Source organism: Somniosus microcephalus, chromosome 3 (assembly GCF_052327205.1).
Source record: "Somniosus microcephalus isolate GS21.2 chromosome 3, FLI_Smic_1.0, whole genome shotgun sequence".
Taxonomy (NCBI): Eukaryota; Metazoa; Chordata; class Chondrichthyes; order Squaliformes; family Somniosidae; genus Somniosus; species Somniosus microcephalus.
The window spans coordinates 231,767,077-231,784,670 of NC_140989.1; the positions used below are offsets into that span (position 1 = coordinate 231,767,077).

Consider the following 17,594-nt stretch of genomic DNA (forward strand, 5'->3'; position numbering starts at 1 on the left):
TGATACTGCAATGCCAAAAGTTAACATAAGTAGATTCTCTAACTGTACAAGCTGCAGCGTTGTGCTGAATATTAACATAAGCAGATACTCCTTGTAAGATATAGCCTAGAACACCTATACGTGCTTCAGGACTGAGCGACAAATCCAACAAGTGGGAAAACACTCATGGTGGGAGACAATGTATAGCATGGCAGCACCTGTGGTACCGCCTGTTATCTCAATCTTTAATTGTCACACAGATTGTAGTACTGGGGGTTTTACTCATTTTAGTCTGTTGGCTTAGAGATGTTACAAAACACTTAAATAAGAAAGTAGATAGACATGAAATGGCAACTTTATTAATGGAATGATAATAGTGATGTATAAGAAGAAGTTCTTCTCCCTCAAGTTGGGGACTGTTGAAATATGATGAAGTAACAATTTTAATACCATTGAAATATAATGAATTAACTCTTTTAAATCACAGTTCGATGGCCTTACCCTCGTTAACTGTTAACAACTTAAATAATTGTGTGCTTTGACAGTTGATTGGAGGGAGGTCACGCCTAATTCTAGGCAAACAAGGACACAGTAGTATTCGTAAGGCAATGGCTTGTTGAAGCTAGACAGAGTAGACCCAATCAGGTGGCATCTGATCAGTTTCGGCTGATGCAAAAGCATGCGTTTGCTCCAGAGCTATACAGAAAGGGGTGTAAATGAAAGAGCGCTAACAGAACAACCCACAGCAGATCTGAACAAGACCTGCCACACTGCGCTGCTGTCCAGAGCCTCCGACCAGGTGATAACCACCTCGATTCTGTTCATTGCTGCTTGAATGCTGTGTGTATGACTGATTATGCTAATGTTACAATAAAGCCTCATTGTACCCAATTGGGATTGCCAAGCTGAATCATTGACGGGGTAACCTAGGGCCGAGCGCCCCTGACACGGGGACCCTATAACACCCCTGACAATGTACAAGCTGCTTGTGAGTTTAACATGAGTAGATCTTTCTCAGTGTACAATCTGTAGTGTGATCCTCTGTTGTTAAAACAGTGGGAACTGTACTGAGTGACCCTAAGCAAGAGTTGCTGATGAGGGTGAGCTCGGTAGTTCGAGGGTTCAGAACAGGTGAAAATGGTTTCATATATCCTGATTACAAACCTATATTCTCCTGTGGTGGAGCATGTTGAAAACACATTCCAGTTGGCTGTCAGTCAGACTAATTTATTTAAAATCCGTTTAAGATATATCTTGGTGTATTCGTTGTTTGTAGTTGTTGGATAGAGAAAGACAATCTAACCGTTCATACTATCTGCAAAGAATGGGGAGTGTGACATTGATGTTCTTACATAAGATATTGTTGTGGCGGAGCCACTGAATGACTCTGGGCAACTGTATATAATTCCCTTTAACGATGTTCTAACACCAGCCTAAGCCGGTACCATTGTGTTAGACATTACTGTGTTTTGTATATAGTGTTTGTATGTATGGGGCGTGGCCCCTTTAAGAGCGCGGGCAAACACGATGACGTCACGTCGCAAACCACGTGACTGCCCAAGCAGTCCTCGTGGAATCTCCATCTTGTTAAGACCTGTTTTCGTGGTTCTCCTGTATCGATCTCAACAAACGGTTCGAACTCGTTTAGTCTTACATTAAAGACCTGTTTGTTTGATCTCCCGAGTCGACCTCAGTTATTAGTTAGGAATTCGACGATTCGTACATTGGTGACCCCGTTTTTTGTGAACGTTTTTCGCAAAAAGAACACAACATGGAGGCCAACGCCGTTTCGCTGAAGCTACCGCAGTTCTGGAAGCAGCAAGCGACCTCGTGGTTCATTCAGGTCGAGGCCCAGTTCGCCCTGAGGGACATCGTTGCGGATCAGACCAAATATCTCCATGTGGTCTCCGTACTTGACGGCTCTACCGCCTCACGGATCATCAGACTCCTCGAGAACCCTCCAACGGAGCGCAAGTATGAAACCCTCAAGGCGCGGTTGTTGCAAGTTTTCGGGCTCGCTAAATCGGAGCGCGCCCGTCGATTGCTCGCTATGCCCGGGCTCGGGGACTCCAAGCCTTCGGAGTTGACGAGCCAAATGCTCACACTCCTGGGCTCAGAACCGGAATGCTTCCTTTTCCGTGAACTATTCCTCAGCCAGCTGCCTGAGCAGGTGCAAGCTGCCCTGGCCAGATCCGAGGTGGAAGACTGCGCGGCACTTGCGGCAGGGGCGGACAAAATTTTCGCGGTAACGCAACAGTACTGCACCACCATGAGGCGCCCAACCCCCACAGACGCCGCCCCAGCTCGTCAGCCTGTGTTTCTACCACGTGCAGTTCGGCGCGAAGGCGAGACGTTGCCGCCCTCCCTGCAGCTTTCCCCAAGAAAAAAACCAACCATGACTACTGAGGAACGGGTCTAACGGGCACCCCGCGGCCGCCATGGCGATCGGCAACGCGGGCAAGTTGCTTTTCATCACCGATACGCTCTCCGGTCGTCGTTTTCTGTGCGACACCGGAGCGCAGTGCAGCATTTTACCCGCGTCCGCCCTCGATGTGCAGGCAGGGAATCACGGCCTCGCCCTTGAAGCGGCCAATGGCGGAGCAATTCGGACCTTCGGCAGACGGTGAGTGGAGGTGTGCTTCGGGGGTCCACGTTTTCACTGGGAGTTTGTTACAGCCAAGGTTTCTCAACCCATTCTCGGCACGGATTTCCTGTGCGCCAACAGCCTCCTGGTCGACGTGAAGAACCGGCGGTTGATCAATGCGGCAACTTTCAATTCTATCCCTTGTTACCGCAGTAACACTACGTCGTGCACCATTGCCTGTGCTTTCCCGACTCCTGACGAGTTCGCTCGTCTGCTCGCCAAATTTCCCGACCTGACAAGACCCACGTTCTCCTCCACAGTCACAAAACATGGTGTTGAGCACCACATCACCACCAACGGCCCCCCCGGCCTACACACGAGCCCGGCGCCTGGAACCTGGCAAGCTGGCGGTCACAAAGGCGGAATTCACGACCATGGAACGGTTAGGGATTATTCGCCGGTTGAATAGTCCCTGGCCTTCACCCCTCCATATCGTCCCGAAGCCTGGCAGTGGATGGCGACCATGCGGCGACTATCGACGCCTAAACGACGCCACCACTCCTGATCGGTACCCGATCCCCCACACCAGGATTTCTCTGCCCATTTGGCAGGGAGCACCGTCTTCTCGAAAGTCGACCTCGTACGGGGCTACCACCAGGTCCCAGTGCACCCACAGGATGTCCAGAAGATCGCAGTCATCACCCCATTCGGCCTCTTCGAGTTTTTGCGACTGCCGTTTGGGTTAAAGAACACCGCCCAGGCTTTCCAACGCCTGATGGACTCCGTGCTGCGGGACCTCAAGTTCCTCTTCGTCTACCTGGACGATATTCTAATTGCCAGTCCTACTAAAGAGGAACATATCTGTCACCTACGCACCCTTTTTCGACGCCTCAGCCAACACGGCCTGATTATCAACCCGGCCAAGTGTCAGTTTGGCCTGCACCAAATTGATTTCCTGGGGCATCGCATCACCGCAGAGGGAGCGGTTCCTTTACAAGCGAAGGTAGAGGCGGTGATATCCTTTCCACGCCCGCAAAACATTAAGGCCCTGCAGGAATTCCTAGGCATGGTAAACTTTTACCACCGTTTCGTGCCTAAGGCAGCACTACTCATGCAGCCCCTGTACGAGGCCCTCAAGGGCAAGACTGGCAAGAACCCGGTAGACTGGACGGATGACATGGCCCGAGCGTTCACCACACCAAAAGCGCCTTAGCCAACGCAACCATGCTGGCGCACCCGCTGCCAGGAGCCACCATCGCCCTCACCACCGACGCGTCAGACTACGCAATCGGTGCCGTGCAAGAGCAGTGGGTGAACGGGACGTGGCAGCCATTGGCATTCCTCAGCCGTCAACTACAGCGGAACGAGAGCATATAGCATGTTTGACCGGGAGTTGCTCGCCCTTTTTCTGGCCATCCACCATTTTCGCTTCCTCCTGGAAGGATGTCCTTTCATCGCCTTTGTGGACCATAAGCCACTAACTTTTGCCATGGCCAAGACCGCCGAACCGTGGTCATCCCGACAGCAACGTCAACTGACCTACATATCCGAATTTGCCACTGATATACAGCACGTGGCCGGTAAGGACAACCTGGTGGCAGACGGCCTCTCCCGCGCGACCATCAATACAGTTCATTTGGGCATCGATTACGCCCTCATGGCAGCGGACCAAGCCTCAGACCCAGAAGTCCAAGCCTGCAGAATGACCGTCACTGGCCTCCGGTTGGCTGATGTCAAGTTCCATTCGGCAGGCACCACGCTGTTGTGTGACCTCTCCGTACGGGACCCTCGCCCGGTCGTGCCGGTCGTCTGGTGCCGTAAGGTGTTCGACGCCATACACAGGTTGTCACACCCAGGAATGAAGGCCTCTCAGAAGCTGATGTCAGCAAAATTCGTATGGCATGGCATGCATAAGGATGTCCGTGACTGGGCCAACACCTGCGTGGTCTGCCAAAAGGCCAAAGTACAGCGCCACGTCAAAGCTCCATTGGCCATCTTCACAGTTCCGGATCGACGTTTTGACCATATCAATGTGGACCTGGTTGGACCACTCCCACCCTCCCATGGTTTTTCACACATCCTGACCATGGTTGACCGCACCACCAGATGGCCGGAGGTGGTTCCCCGATCATCCACTACTTCGGCGGACGTGGCCAGGGCGTTCATTTCCACCTGGGTCGCCCGTTTCGGAGTGCCCGCAGATATTTCTTCTGACAGAGGACCGCAGTTTTCCTCCGAACTCTGGAATGCAGTGGCCCAAGGACTCGGTGTCAAATTGCACCGCACCACGGCCTACCACCCACAGGCGAATGGCCTCTGTGAACACTTCCACCGATCACTGAAAGCCGCCCTGAGGGCCAGCCTCCAGGATGCTGGATGGGCAGACAAGCTACCGTGGGTCCTGTTGGGCCTTCGCACGGCCCCCAAGGAAGACCTTCACTCTTCATTAGCGGAGCTGGTGTACGGTCAGCCGCTGCGAGTCCCGGGTGATTTCCTGCCAGCATCGACGAAGCCATGGTCCGCGTCTGACCAGCTTACTAGTCACCAGGAGGCGGCCAGATGCTTCGCACCGGTGCCCACTTCGCATCATGGGCTGCAGAGTTCGCACATTCCCCCGGAGCTTCACAAGGCTGAGTACGTCTTTATTCACCACGATGCTCATAGGGATCCACTCAAGGCCCCATATACTGGTCCCTTCCGTGTGTTGGAGGCAGGGGACAAAACCTTCACGGTAGATGTCGGTGGTAAACCGGACCACATTTCGGTCGATCGCTTAAAGCCAGCACATCTGGACCTCGACCGCCCCGTCGAGACAGCACAACCGCCGAGATGAGGTCGGCCACCCATCGCCGTTACAGCAGACCAAGTGCAACCGCCCGCCAGACCGCCAGCCGCCCAACAGCCTCCGCCTCAGGAGTACAGGAGTCGTTCTGACAGGCTCATCAGACCCCCTCACTGCTTGACTTTGTCCGTTAAAGCGAATTCTGGGGGGGCGCATGTGGCGGAGCCACTGAATGACTCTGGGCAACTATAATTCCCTTTAACGATGTTCTAACACCAGCCTAAGCCGGTACCATTGTGTTAGACATTACTGTGCTTTGTATATAGTGTTTGTATGTACGGGGCGTGGCCCCTTTAAGAGCGTGGGAAAACGCGGGCAAACACGATGACGTCATGTCGCAAACCACATGACTGCCCAAGCAGTCCTCGTGGAATCTTCATCTTGTTATGACCTGTTCTCGTGGTTCTCCTGTATCGATCTCAACAAACGGTTTGAACTCGTTTAGTCTTACATTAAAGACCTGTTTGTTTGATCTCCCGAGTCGACCTCAGTTATTAGTTAGGAATTCGACGATTCCTACATTGTAACTTTAAGTTGTACAGTGTAGTGTCACACACTACAGCAGTAAATATGGAGGCAACCTATTGGCTTGCATAGGAAATTGGGCTAGGAGGTAGGAGACTGAGAGCAGGGGTAATGGTGACATAGCCTCTTGGCAGGTGTCCAGACTAGCAGTGTCCCCCAGGCTTCTGTACTGGGGCCTCAGCTTTTCACAATATTTACAAATGACTTAGATGAAGGAATAGAGAGCCGTATATCCAAGTTTGCTGATGACACTAAGTTAGGTGGCACAGCAAGTAGTGTAGATGCGAGCAGAAAGTTGCAAAGGGACATTGATAGATTAAGTGAGTGGGCAAAACTGGAGCTCAGTGTGGGAATGTGTGAGGTCATCCACTTTGGATCTAAGAAAGACAAATCAGAATATTTCCTAAATGGCGAGAAGCTAGAAACTATGGATGAGCAGAGATTTTGGGGTCCAAGTACAGAAATCACTAAAAACTACTGGACAGGTACAAAAAATAATTAAATAAGCTAATGGAATGTTGACCTTTATCTCAACAGGGCTGGAATACAAAGGGGTGGAAGTTATACAGCTGTACAGCGCTCTGGTTAGACCCCATCTGGAGCACTGCGTTCAGTTCCAGGCACCGCACTTCAGGAAGGATCCATTGGCCTTGGATGGGGGGTAGTGCAGCTTCACCAGAATGATACCAGAGCTAAAAGGGTTAAATTATGAGGACAGGTTGCATAGACTAGGCTTGTATTCCTTGATTATAGAAGATTAAGGGACGATCTAATTGAGGTGTTTAATAGGATTTGATAGGGTAGATGGAGACAAACTATTTCTTGGGTGGACGAGCCCATAACAAGGGGGAATAACTCTAAAATTAGAGCTAGGCTGTTCAGCCGTGATGCCAGGAAGCAATACTACACACAAAGGGTAGTGGAAATCTGGAACTCTCTAACCCCAAAAAGCTGTTGAGGCTAGGGGTCAATTGAAAATGTCAAAACTGAGATTGATAAATTTTTGTTAGACAGGGGTATTAAGGGATACGGAACCATGGCGGGTAACTGAAGTTAAGATACAAATCAGCCATGATCTAATTAAATGGCAGAACAGGCTTGTGGAGCTGAATGGCTGACTCCTGTTCCTGTAGCGTACAGGATAGTTGACAATGGCTTGCGATTTGTGCAAGCAGTCAGGTTTTTTAGTGGCCATTCGTGTGACTTCACAGCCCTTTAATGTTCGGCAATTTTCGGGACTGTAATTCGCCCCACCAGATCTTGCACGGTACACCTCTTCTGTGGCAGGTGCTCTGAAGTGATCCCCCTAACTCATGCCCAGTGGCTACAGCTATGGCACAGGTATGAAGGTAAACCCTGAGATGCAGACTATACATGTGTGTTGGCTCTGCTGGTGGACAGCCATCTACAGTAGTGTGTGTAGGTAGATTGTGTTTCTATTAATAATAAATTGTGTTTCTATTACTTTACTCTATAAAACACCATGACTTATTTTTGTCGATTGATTCAAAGCATGTAAAAAGTCAGGGTGGTAATATAAATACTAATTTATACAAGAAGTATTGGCCCACAAGTTCCGTTCCCTATGGGTGTGTACGCGCTGTGTACTCACCCGTAGGGCCAACGGAAGTGCCGGTTTTACGCATGCACTGCGCATGCGCTGGAAACTGGAACTTCCGTTTGCTGAAGAAATGGCTTCACAGGTCCAACGCCTGCACCGGAGAGGCAGCGCGTGCGGCTACAATTTCCATTTTTTTTGCAGTTGATGCAGTCCGGGTAAGTCAGTAGTAGCTGCGCCTGGAAAAGCAAGCGGAAGGCCTGCTTTTATCAGGCTAAGAGGTGAAGAAAGTTTAAAAAAAAAAAAAATTTCCACTGATTTATCATTTTAAAATACTTTAAAGAAAGGTAAGTTTATTTTTAACCCTGTTAAAAACTTTAATTATTTTTTTCAAAAATTTAAATTTTTGTTTAAAATAGTTAATTTATGTAATTTATAATCATTTTAAAAATGTGATTTTTAAGAAAATGTATTTGAAGTTTTACTTATGTATTGGGCTGATCGCTAGTCATCGATTTGACTTCCTGTCAAATCTATGAATGGAGATTCCCTGCTCTGTTTGGCTCCCCATGGCCCACGTGATCCCAGGGATGCTGCGAACCGCCTGTGCCCCTGGGATACACGGCCCTGCACACTGGCAGTTTGAAGAGGCACAGCAACGGAATTCTGCACCTCCCGGGAGCCCTCCAGTCCAAGCGCAGATTTTTCAGGATCGCAGCCTCTGAGGGCTGCGAACGGAATTTCTGGGCCAATGTTTGTTTGGAGTTTTATTTTGTAGCAGCCACTTTTCTAAGCAGCTGGGATTTATTTACCAAGTTTTCTCTTTCTGTTTACTCAGTGAGTGCTTTAGTTGGCCAAGCTTTCTCTCAAGAAAAATACCATTAACCGTAATCACAACTTGAAAAGAGACCTTATAACATTCACCAGTTAGCAAATTTACGACAAGACCAATCTGTGTAAAAGCTCTGGTTGGGAAAATCATTTTCATTCCTAACAGAAACTGAGGTCTGATTTTTAAGTGCATAATTGCCACACAGTGCGATGAGCTGAATATGTACCCTCTCCCCAATATCTGTGTGGCAATGGATTACAGTGCCAGCATGTATTTCTCAACTTTATAGAATCATAGAATGATACAGCACAGAAGGAGGCCATTCGGTCCATCGTGCCTCGGCCAGCTCTTCGAAGGAGAGCTATCAAATTAGTCCCTTTCCCCATAGCCCTGCAAAATTTTCCCCTTTGAGTATTTAACCAATTCCCTTTTGAAAGGTACTATTGAACCTGCTTCCACCGCCCTTTCAGGCAGACCATTCGAGATCATCATAACTCACTGCATAAAAGGATTCTCCTCATCTCACCTCTCGTTCTTTTGCCAATTACCTTAAATCTGTGCCCTCTGGTTACTGACCTTTCTGCCATTGGAAACAGTTTCTCTTTAGAGAAAATCCTTCAAATAAAGGTTTGTGTGAATAAATAATTAGGCATAGTGCATGGGCAACAATTTAATAGAAAGAGCAGAGGTCAAATGGCCACAATGAATGAATTTTCTCAAAAATGTGAGGTTGCACCAAAAGTAAAAGGAATCTGAGATGGAAATTGGAGAGATTCAGCTGCAGATAACAGTGACATGGTGTATTTTAAAGGTAAAAGCTTAGTGAATGTGGCCCTCAGCCTCTGATAAAATATTAACAGTACTGTAAATAAACTCCCAGATTATTTGGTTCCAAAATTGGTCAAAGCGCAGATTAACATCATGGTTACAGAATATGGTTTCTTTTCAATTATTGAAGGTGGCAGGGCAGGTTGAGAAAGCGGTTAAAAAAGCATACGGGATCTTAGGCTTCATAAATAGAGGCATAGAGTATAAAAGCAAGGAAGTTATGATGAACCTTTATAAAACACTGGTTTGGCCTCAACTGGAGAATTGTGTCCAATTCTGGGCACTGCACCAGGAAGGATGTGAAGGCCTTAGTGAGGGTGCAGAAAAGATTTACAAGAATGGTTCCAGGGATGAGTAACTTCAGTGATGTGGATAGACTGGAGAAGCTGGGGTTGTTCTCCTTAGAGCAGAGAAGGTTGAGAGGAGATTTGATAGAGGTGTTCAAAATCATGATGGGTCTAGACAGAGTAGATCGAGAGAAACTGTTCCCATTGGTGGAAGGGTTGAGAACCAGAGGACACAGATTTAAGGTGATTGGCAAAAGAACCAAAGGCAACATGAGGAAAAACTTTTTTACGCAGCCAGTGGTTAGGATCTGGAATGCACTGCCTGACTAGGTGGTGGAGGCAGATTCAATCATGGCTTTCAAAAGGGAATTGGATAAGTACCTGAAAGAAAAAATTTTGCAGGACTATGGGGAAAGGGTGGGGGAGTGGGACCAGCTGAAGTGCTCTTGCCGAGAGCTGGCACGAGCTTGACGGGCCGAATGGCTTCCTTCTGTGCTGTAACCATTCTATGATTCAATGAATAGCATTTTTCTTTCAACACAATACAACACTCTTTTGCATGCTTATTTGTTTCACAAGACCTACCCATTTTGGATTATGTTGAGTTTTTCTAATTTAACTAGTTCAAGTCCCGTGGCATTGCTCACGGTTTGAGCGAATGGGACTATGCAAAGACGCATGCAGGGAAGGCAGTAATTATGCACAATTGGGGATGGCTTTCAATAACAAGATTTTAAAAAATCCAAAATTTATATGGATCCCAATACAGCGGTAAACATTCTGCAATAAAAAGGAATTTAACTTATTCCGTCTCCTTGAAGCAATAACCTTGGTCGCAGAGCTTTATTCAGGACTAATTTTCAGTTGTATGTTATATTTTGACTTGTCAGCTTTTTTGAAGTTCACCAGTTTTTGCGAGTTTTCTAGATTGGCGTGTATGGGATAGTACAAAAGTTTCCCCCCCCCCATCCAAAGCAGAATTATTAGGAACATTGGAATTACTAGATGAAATAAAGATAACAGTCTATCTAGTTCATCTTATACCATCCTAATAGTTTAGAAATGCTATGAGGCTACTTTCTGTACTTGAGTACTATAGAAGTGTAATTGTTACTAATGTTTTTATTTTCTATTTAAATAAGATGCAAATTAGATCTTGGGTCCCGGTCTGACCAGATGTAATTCCACAATATACTATGTGGTTGCATCTGGGATCTGTGCATGTTGCCGTGGTGGTGTGTAGAAGTAGAACAATGAGCTAAAGTCAAGGGATAACTAACGCTTCATGGGGAATGAAGAACAAAGCATGGGAAGAGTTTTAAGACAGAAGATGTGCAGGGGATTGGGAAGGGAAGAAGAGAAGAACTTGCATTTATAAAGCACCTCTCGCACCTTCAGCATGTTTCAAAGTGCTTCATAGCAAATTAACTGCTTTTGAAGTGTAGTCACTGTCGTTTTGCAGGCAAATGTAGCAGCCAATTTGCACATAGCAAAGTCCCACAAATGTAATAAAATTACATAAAAACAGTTATTCTATTTTGCTAGTGTTGCTTGAGGTTTAAGTATTGGCCAGGATACCAGAAAAGCTCCTTGTTCTTATGAGAAATAGATCTTAAGCACCCACCTGAGAATGGTGGACTTGATTTAACATTTCATCCAAAAGGCGGCACTTCCAACAAAGCTTCTGATCTCAAGTTTTAACCTAGATTTAAAAAAATTAATTCTCGGGATGTGGACATCGCTGGGAAGGCCGGCACTTATTGCCCTTCCCTAGTTGTCCTAAGAGGGTGGTGGTGAACCACCTTCTTGATCTGCTGCAATTCTTTGCAGAGGTTTTATATAACTGAGTGGCTAGGCCACTTTATGGTGCAGTTAAGAGTCAGCCACGTTGGTGTGGGACTGGAGTCAGATATAGGCCAGACCGGGTAAGGACGGCAAGTTTCCTTCCCCAAGAATATCAGTGAACCGGCTAGGCTCTTGATAAAACAACAGCTTCATGGTCACTTTTACTGATGCCAGTTTTTTATTTCCAGATAATTTTAACTGAATTCAAGTTCTGAGACTGCCATGGTGGGATTTGAACTCACATTCCCTGGATTATTAGTCCAGGCCTCTAGATTACTAGTCCAGTAACATAGCCACCACACTACCATAACCCCTTTACTTCCATTACAGCTTCACACATGTGAAAGTCCATCCCTCCGAAGAAATTCTTGACAGGCAGACTTTGCTGCTCATGAATGTTCTACCCTGCCAGTACTGCAGGTTGATGTGTCAACCATTGCTCTTGGTTTTGTACAGCTGTACTGTCTAACTGAGAATGATCAGACACTCAATACATATGAAACCGATTTACATCTGAATTTTTTGACCAGAGACATTTTGATGATCTTCATCACATTTATGTGAATGGAAGAGCGTTGATGTGAATGATTTGAATTCATTCTTCATAATCAACATGATAGCAGCAAAATTTACTTTCAATACGGAGCTGTGCTCAGCAAATGTGATTTGTGGAGGGGATTCGGCAGTGGGTGAGTTAAACCATTTGGGAGATTGTTCAAGAGTCAGATTCTGCCAAACCACTGCTCAAAACAATGTCACCGTTCATCAGCATCGTCCTCTGATTGATCAATTAAATAATGCTGGGACCTTTCCGAACATGTGGTTCAAATTTGGAATTCTTTGTGCTGCGAGGGCTTTATGTTTGTAAAATATGATGTTGTCGTAACCTTTTAAAATGCTGAGAGTTGCCAACAATTAATACCTAAAATAAAACACTGAGTATATTTTAAGCACCACCAGGGGAACTGGCATTCAGCACGTTTTTAATGGACATGCGCAATTTTGATACTTGAAGCTGTCACAGTTGCCCTAGAATGTTACGCTGTAGGACAGAGTAAAGAACACGGAGAAACCACTACTGTATTCATGGCTTTTGTCTTTAGGAGAAAACCACTCCCTGATGTGTATGGAAGACAGCCTGTGGTCGTTCCCGGAGGCCTACTGCAAGGTGGAATGCCCTGCGCCACCACCAGTAGCTAATGCAAAGCTGCTGGTGCCAAGGTGCCAACAAGGAGCTCATGACGTCGGTTCTGCCTGCAGATACAAATGCATCCCCGGCTATTATGTCCATGGGAATAACGACAAGAGATCCAGAAAGTAAGTAAGATAATGCGCTTATCCTACAATGGAGATCCCAGTGTGGATCGGATACTGCTCCTGCAACTGGAGGTACCCAGGGATGTCCTCTGGTGGTAGCAGAGCCACTGCCACTGTTGACTGCTGATTTTACTGGCTGCGGGAGGGTCGAGTCCTCAGCCCGTCAGTGTCAACCTCACTGCCCACATGAGGGAAGGTCTCTGGCTGTAAATGAAAGGTTCATGTGGGCCTTCTAAATACCTGGAGTTTGTGTTTGTGCTCCACCATTGGCGGCCATGCCTTCAGCTGCCAAGGCCATAAGCTCTGGAATTCCCTCCCTAAACCTCTCTACTTCTCTTCCTTTAAGATACTCCTTAAAACCCACATCTTTGATCAAGCCTGTCTTAATATCTCCACCAACTCCCTGACCACCGTTTCCATCCCTGGCAACTGTCTTAAGTTAAGCCAGACCATTCACAGTCTTGCTGTTGTGTTTGACCCCGAGATGAGTTTCCGACCACATATCCACTACATCACCAAGACTGCCTACTTCCACCTCTGTAACATCGCTCGACTCCGACCCTGCCTCAGCTCATCTGCTGCTGAAACCCTCGTCCATGCCTTTGTCAAGACTTGACTATTCCAACGCTCACCTGGATGGCCTCCCATCTTCCACCCTCCATAAACTTGAACTCATTCAAAACTCTGCTGCCCGTACCTTAACTCGCTCCAAATCTCATTCACCCATCACCCCTGTGCTTGCTGACCTCCACTGGCTCCCTGTCCAACAATGCCTCAATTTTAAAATCCTCATCCTTGTTTTCAAATCCCTCCATGGCCTCTCCACTCGCTATCTCTGTAATCTCCTCCAGCCCCACAACGCCCCCGAGACTTCTGCGCTCTTCCAATTCTGGTCTCTTGAACATCCCTGATTATAATCGCTCAGCCATTGGTGGCCGTGCCTACAGCTGCCTTGGCCCTAAGCTCTGGAATTCCTTCCCTAAACCTTTCCGCCTCTCTACCGCTCTCTATTTTAAGATGCTCCTTAAAACCTACCTCTTTGATCGAGCTTTTGGTCATCTGTCCTGATATCTCCTCCTGTGGCTCAGTGTCAAAAAAATTTGTTTTTTTATTGATAACGCTCCTGTTTAGCGCCTGGAGATGTTTTACTACGTTAAATGCACTATATAAATGTAAGTTGTTGTTATGTGGCTCGGTGTCAAATTCTGTTTGATAATCGCTCCTGTGAAGTACCTTGGGACATTTTACTACGTTAAAGGCGCTATATAAATGCATGTTGTTGTGTGTGTATTTGTGTGTGTGTGTGCGTGCAGTGCCTCCTCTGTTGCTACTTGTGCTGTTAAATGCACCACATCTACATTATGCTTGGCAGAACTGTTGTAGAGGGGTCATTATAGGGCCGCTCATTAACTCACAGCAGAGTGTTGAATTCCCAACCCAGGAGCGTGCAAGTCTTCACTAACGCAAAGTCTGTTTAACTTCACTGCCCACATTTTACGAGAACTCAGTCAGAACAATAGACAGACAGCACATTATGTATTAATTTAGCATCCCATCCCAGGGGTAAGGACAACTGGTTCGATCAGTCCTGGCCAGCGGGAGGGCTCCTATCATTGGCAGATAGCATCGTGCAGCACTAATGAATTCACAGAGACATCTGCAGTCCATAATATTCAACACTTAAAGTAAATATAAAACTGGAAGGTCACCCTAAAGAGAGAAGAGAGACTTTTCATCAGTTCTTGATCGCAAAGCACACATCCAAGTATCAGAAGAGAGCTGCGTGCACAAGATGGAATCAGAATGTGAAATACAGGGCCACAGATGTAGGCCCAGGGGCGTTAGAGTTGAGATTACACTCGAAGATTGTGGTCAGTTCATTGAATCTTCAATGTTCGGAGCAGAAAATGCACGGACTTTATGCCAAGGCAAGGGGGAAATGTACCTGAAGAACAGGAGTGAGCTAGAAACAGGTGAGTGGTCTTTTATCACTGAAACCTTCTTGTGTCATGCAGGTCACGATCTGATGGAAGCACATAGGTCAGTACAGCGAGAGAGAGAGTCTACACTGACCTGTAACTAGTAAGTCAGGTATAGGTGCTGGGAATGTGAAAGTTCACACCTGCAGCCAAGCCTTCACCCATTTGTAGCGCAGGCTCACAACACTATGTTGACCACTGGTTGTTTCTAATGGCAACAGAAAGAGTAATTTTACCAACATGTGCTCTCTGCGCTGAACCTTCCCGACTGGGAGTACATATCAGGCTTTCTCACCCGTTTTCCTTGCCCTTTCCCTCAGCCTTTCTCCCTCACTCTCCCCTTTTCTCTTCCTGTCTCTCTCTCTCTCTCTCTCTCCCCCTGTCTCTCTCTCCCCCATCTCTCTTTCCCCTGTCTCTCTCTCTCTCTCTCCCCTGTCTCTCTCTCTCTTCCCCCCCTTTCTCTCTCCCCCTGTTTCTCTCTCTCTCCCCCTTCTCTCTCTCTCCCCCCTTCTCTCTCTCTCCCCCCCTTTCTCTCTCTCTCTCTCTCCCCCTGTCTCTCTCTCTCTCCCCCTTTTTCTCTTTCCCCCCCCTTTTCGCTCTCTCTCTCTCCCCCTTTCTCTCTCTGCCTTTGGGGCCTGACTTAGTGGGAGAAAGAGGTGGCCACTGACCTTTTCCTTTGATCTTCACTATTTTGCCCTGAGAATACCCTCTGTCCAATTCTGAATGCTGGCCACCAGGGCCCAACAGGCAACCCTTGCATCTAGTGTTCCAAGAGCGCAAACGGTGGGAAATCACCTCGGAACGCCCCAGCTACACCGGTAAGGTGAGGGAGAAAGCCTAGGCCCATTCATCTTGCATTTAAATCTCTTCAATTCCCTAAACAAGATTTATTCAAAATAGTATTCATATTATTCTGAGGAAGTGATTGGCTGGAATTTTCCAAACTATACATAGTTTTTTTCCAGCCTTTTTGGAGTTTTGTGTATGATGTTGCATGCCCACATATGTAGACATTATACGCTCCCAGCAAGGACTTAACAGATAAATGCTCCCACCAGGTGCATTGGGTTTACTGGGATGCTACAACTGGTTTTAGCACAACTAATTTGGTCGGGAAGAATTAGCCAGAATTCCCACTGCTGGCTGCTTTCTGGTGACCCCTGTTAGAGAAAGAGAGAGAGATTGTGTATATGTATGCATGTGTGTGTGCATTTATGCATGCATGTGAGTATGAGTGCATGGGTATGAGTGTCCATGTGCACGAGTTTGTGCGCACATGTGTATGTGTGCATGCATGTGTGAGTGTTCACATGTATGTGTGCAGGCATGTGTGAGTGTTCACATGTGTATGTGTGCATGCATGTATGAGTGTTCACGTGTGTATGTGTGCAGGCATGTGTGAGTGTGTGGCTTGAAGGGTGCTGTAGAAATGGAAGTTGTGTGTGGACTTTGGCTGACGATTTGGCTTGGCTGGCGTCCTCCGCCGGTGAATAGCCTGTGAATACGCTCCTTCTGGGCTCACATGTTAAGAGTTGGGCAAGGACTGGTGCCACCTGCGAAACTGTGTCCCAACCTTGAGATAGTGTCCTCGCGAGGAACAGAGCAAAGTAGAGAGCTGAAAAATGTTCCATACCCGCTCCTCCACAGCGACCTTGTTGTCCCTTTTTATGTTTCACTGTACAAAGCTATGACACGTGAAAGGGTCAACTTTATGACTCGATGATAATGCTGCTGTCATGCTGGGAGGAACTGGGTAAGACAACAAAAAACCAGCTAACTTCCAGCTAATTAAGTTTCTTTTTTTTGCCTTCTGTTCAATTGCAAGAGCAAGTTCCTGGAACCCAGCGCCAGGGGGAAATATAACAAGCAAGATATTCACAAGCACCTCCCCCACCATAATCTGCTTACGATAATGTGGTTTCCACACACTACATAGTGTGCAGATGCTTTTAATATAAAGAGGTGTGCTGGGGGTGAAGTGCTGGGCCTTTCAGGGGCTTCTAACACAATGCAGATATAGGCTGAGTGGAATTGAGCAATGATCCTTGGTAAAGGGAGGCACAAGACTGCCTTGTAACCTGAAGCACTGTAGCTGACATAAGGACACCCAACCAGCCAGGTGGGAGGGCAGCTGTAATCGGTCTCACACTGCCCTGTCCTGTAATCCTGCCTCCCGTTAACTGTGATCGGTCACTCACTACCCTGTCCTGAAATCCTGCCCACTGTTAACTGTAATCGGTCTCACACTGCCCTGTCCTGTAATCCTGCCCCCTGTTAACTGTAATCGGTCTCTCACTGCTCTGTCCGATAATCCTGCCTCCTGTTAACTTTAATCGGTCACACACTGGCCTGTCCTGTAATCGTGCCCCGTTTTATTTGTAATCGGTCTCACACTGCCCTGTCCTGTAATCCTCTCTCCCACGATCTGTAATCGGTCTCACACTGCCCTGTCCTGTAATCCTCTCTCCCACGATCTGTAATCGGTCTCACACAGCCCTGTCCTGTAATCCTCTCTCCCACGATCTGTAATCGGTCTCACACTGCCCTGTCCTGTAATCCTGCCTCCTGTTAACTGTAATCGGTATCACCCTGCCCTGTCCTGTAATCCTGCTTCCTGTTAATTGTAATCGGTCTCACACTCTCCTGTCCTGTAATCCTCTCTCCCACTCTCTGTAATCGGTATCACACTGCCCTGTCCTGTAATCCTCTCTCCCACGAGCTGTAATCGGTCTCACACTCTCCTGTCCTGTAATCCTCTCTCCCACTCTCTGTAATCGGTATCACACTGCCCTGTCCTGTAATCCTCTCTCCCACGAGCTGTAATCGGTATCACACTGCCCTGTCCTGTAATTCTTTCTCCCACTACCTGTAATCGGTCTCACACTGCCCTGTCCTGTTATCCTCTCTGCCACTAACTGTAATCGGTATCACACTGCCCTGTCCTGTAACCCCCTCTCCCACGATCTGTAATCAGTCTCCCACTGCCATGTCCTGCAATCCTGCATTTGTTATCTGTAA

The 17,594-nt window shown here is 47.3% G+C and overlaps 1 protein-coding gene across 1 annotated transcript in view; it reads left to right on the plus strand.

The window, feature by feature from the left end:
- pappa2 (pappalysin 2) overlaps positions 1-17,594 on the plus strand; it is a 514,150-nt gene that overhangs the window by 332,241 nt on the left and 164,315 nt on the right. The window contains exon 17 of the mRNA XM_085977999.1: positions 12,384-12,597. Coding sequence (XP_085834125.1) covers positions 12,384-12,597 — 214 coding nt within the window. The remainder of the gene's footprint in view (positions 1-12,383; positions 12,598-17,594) is intronic.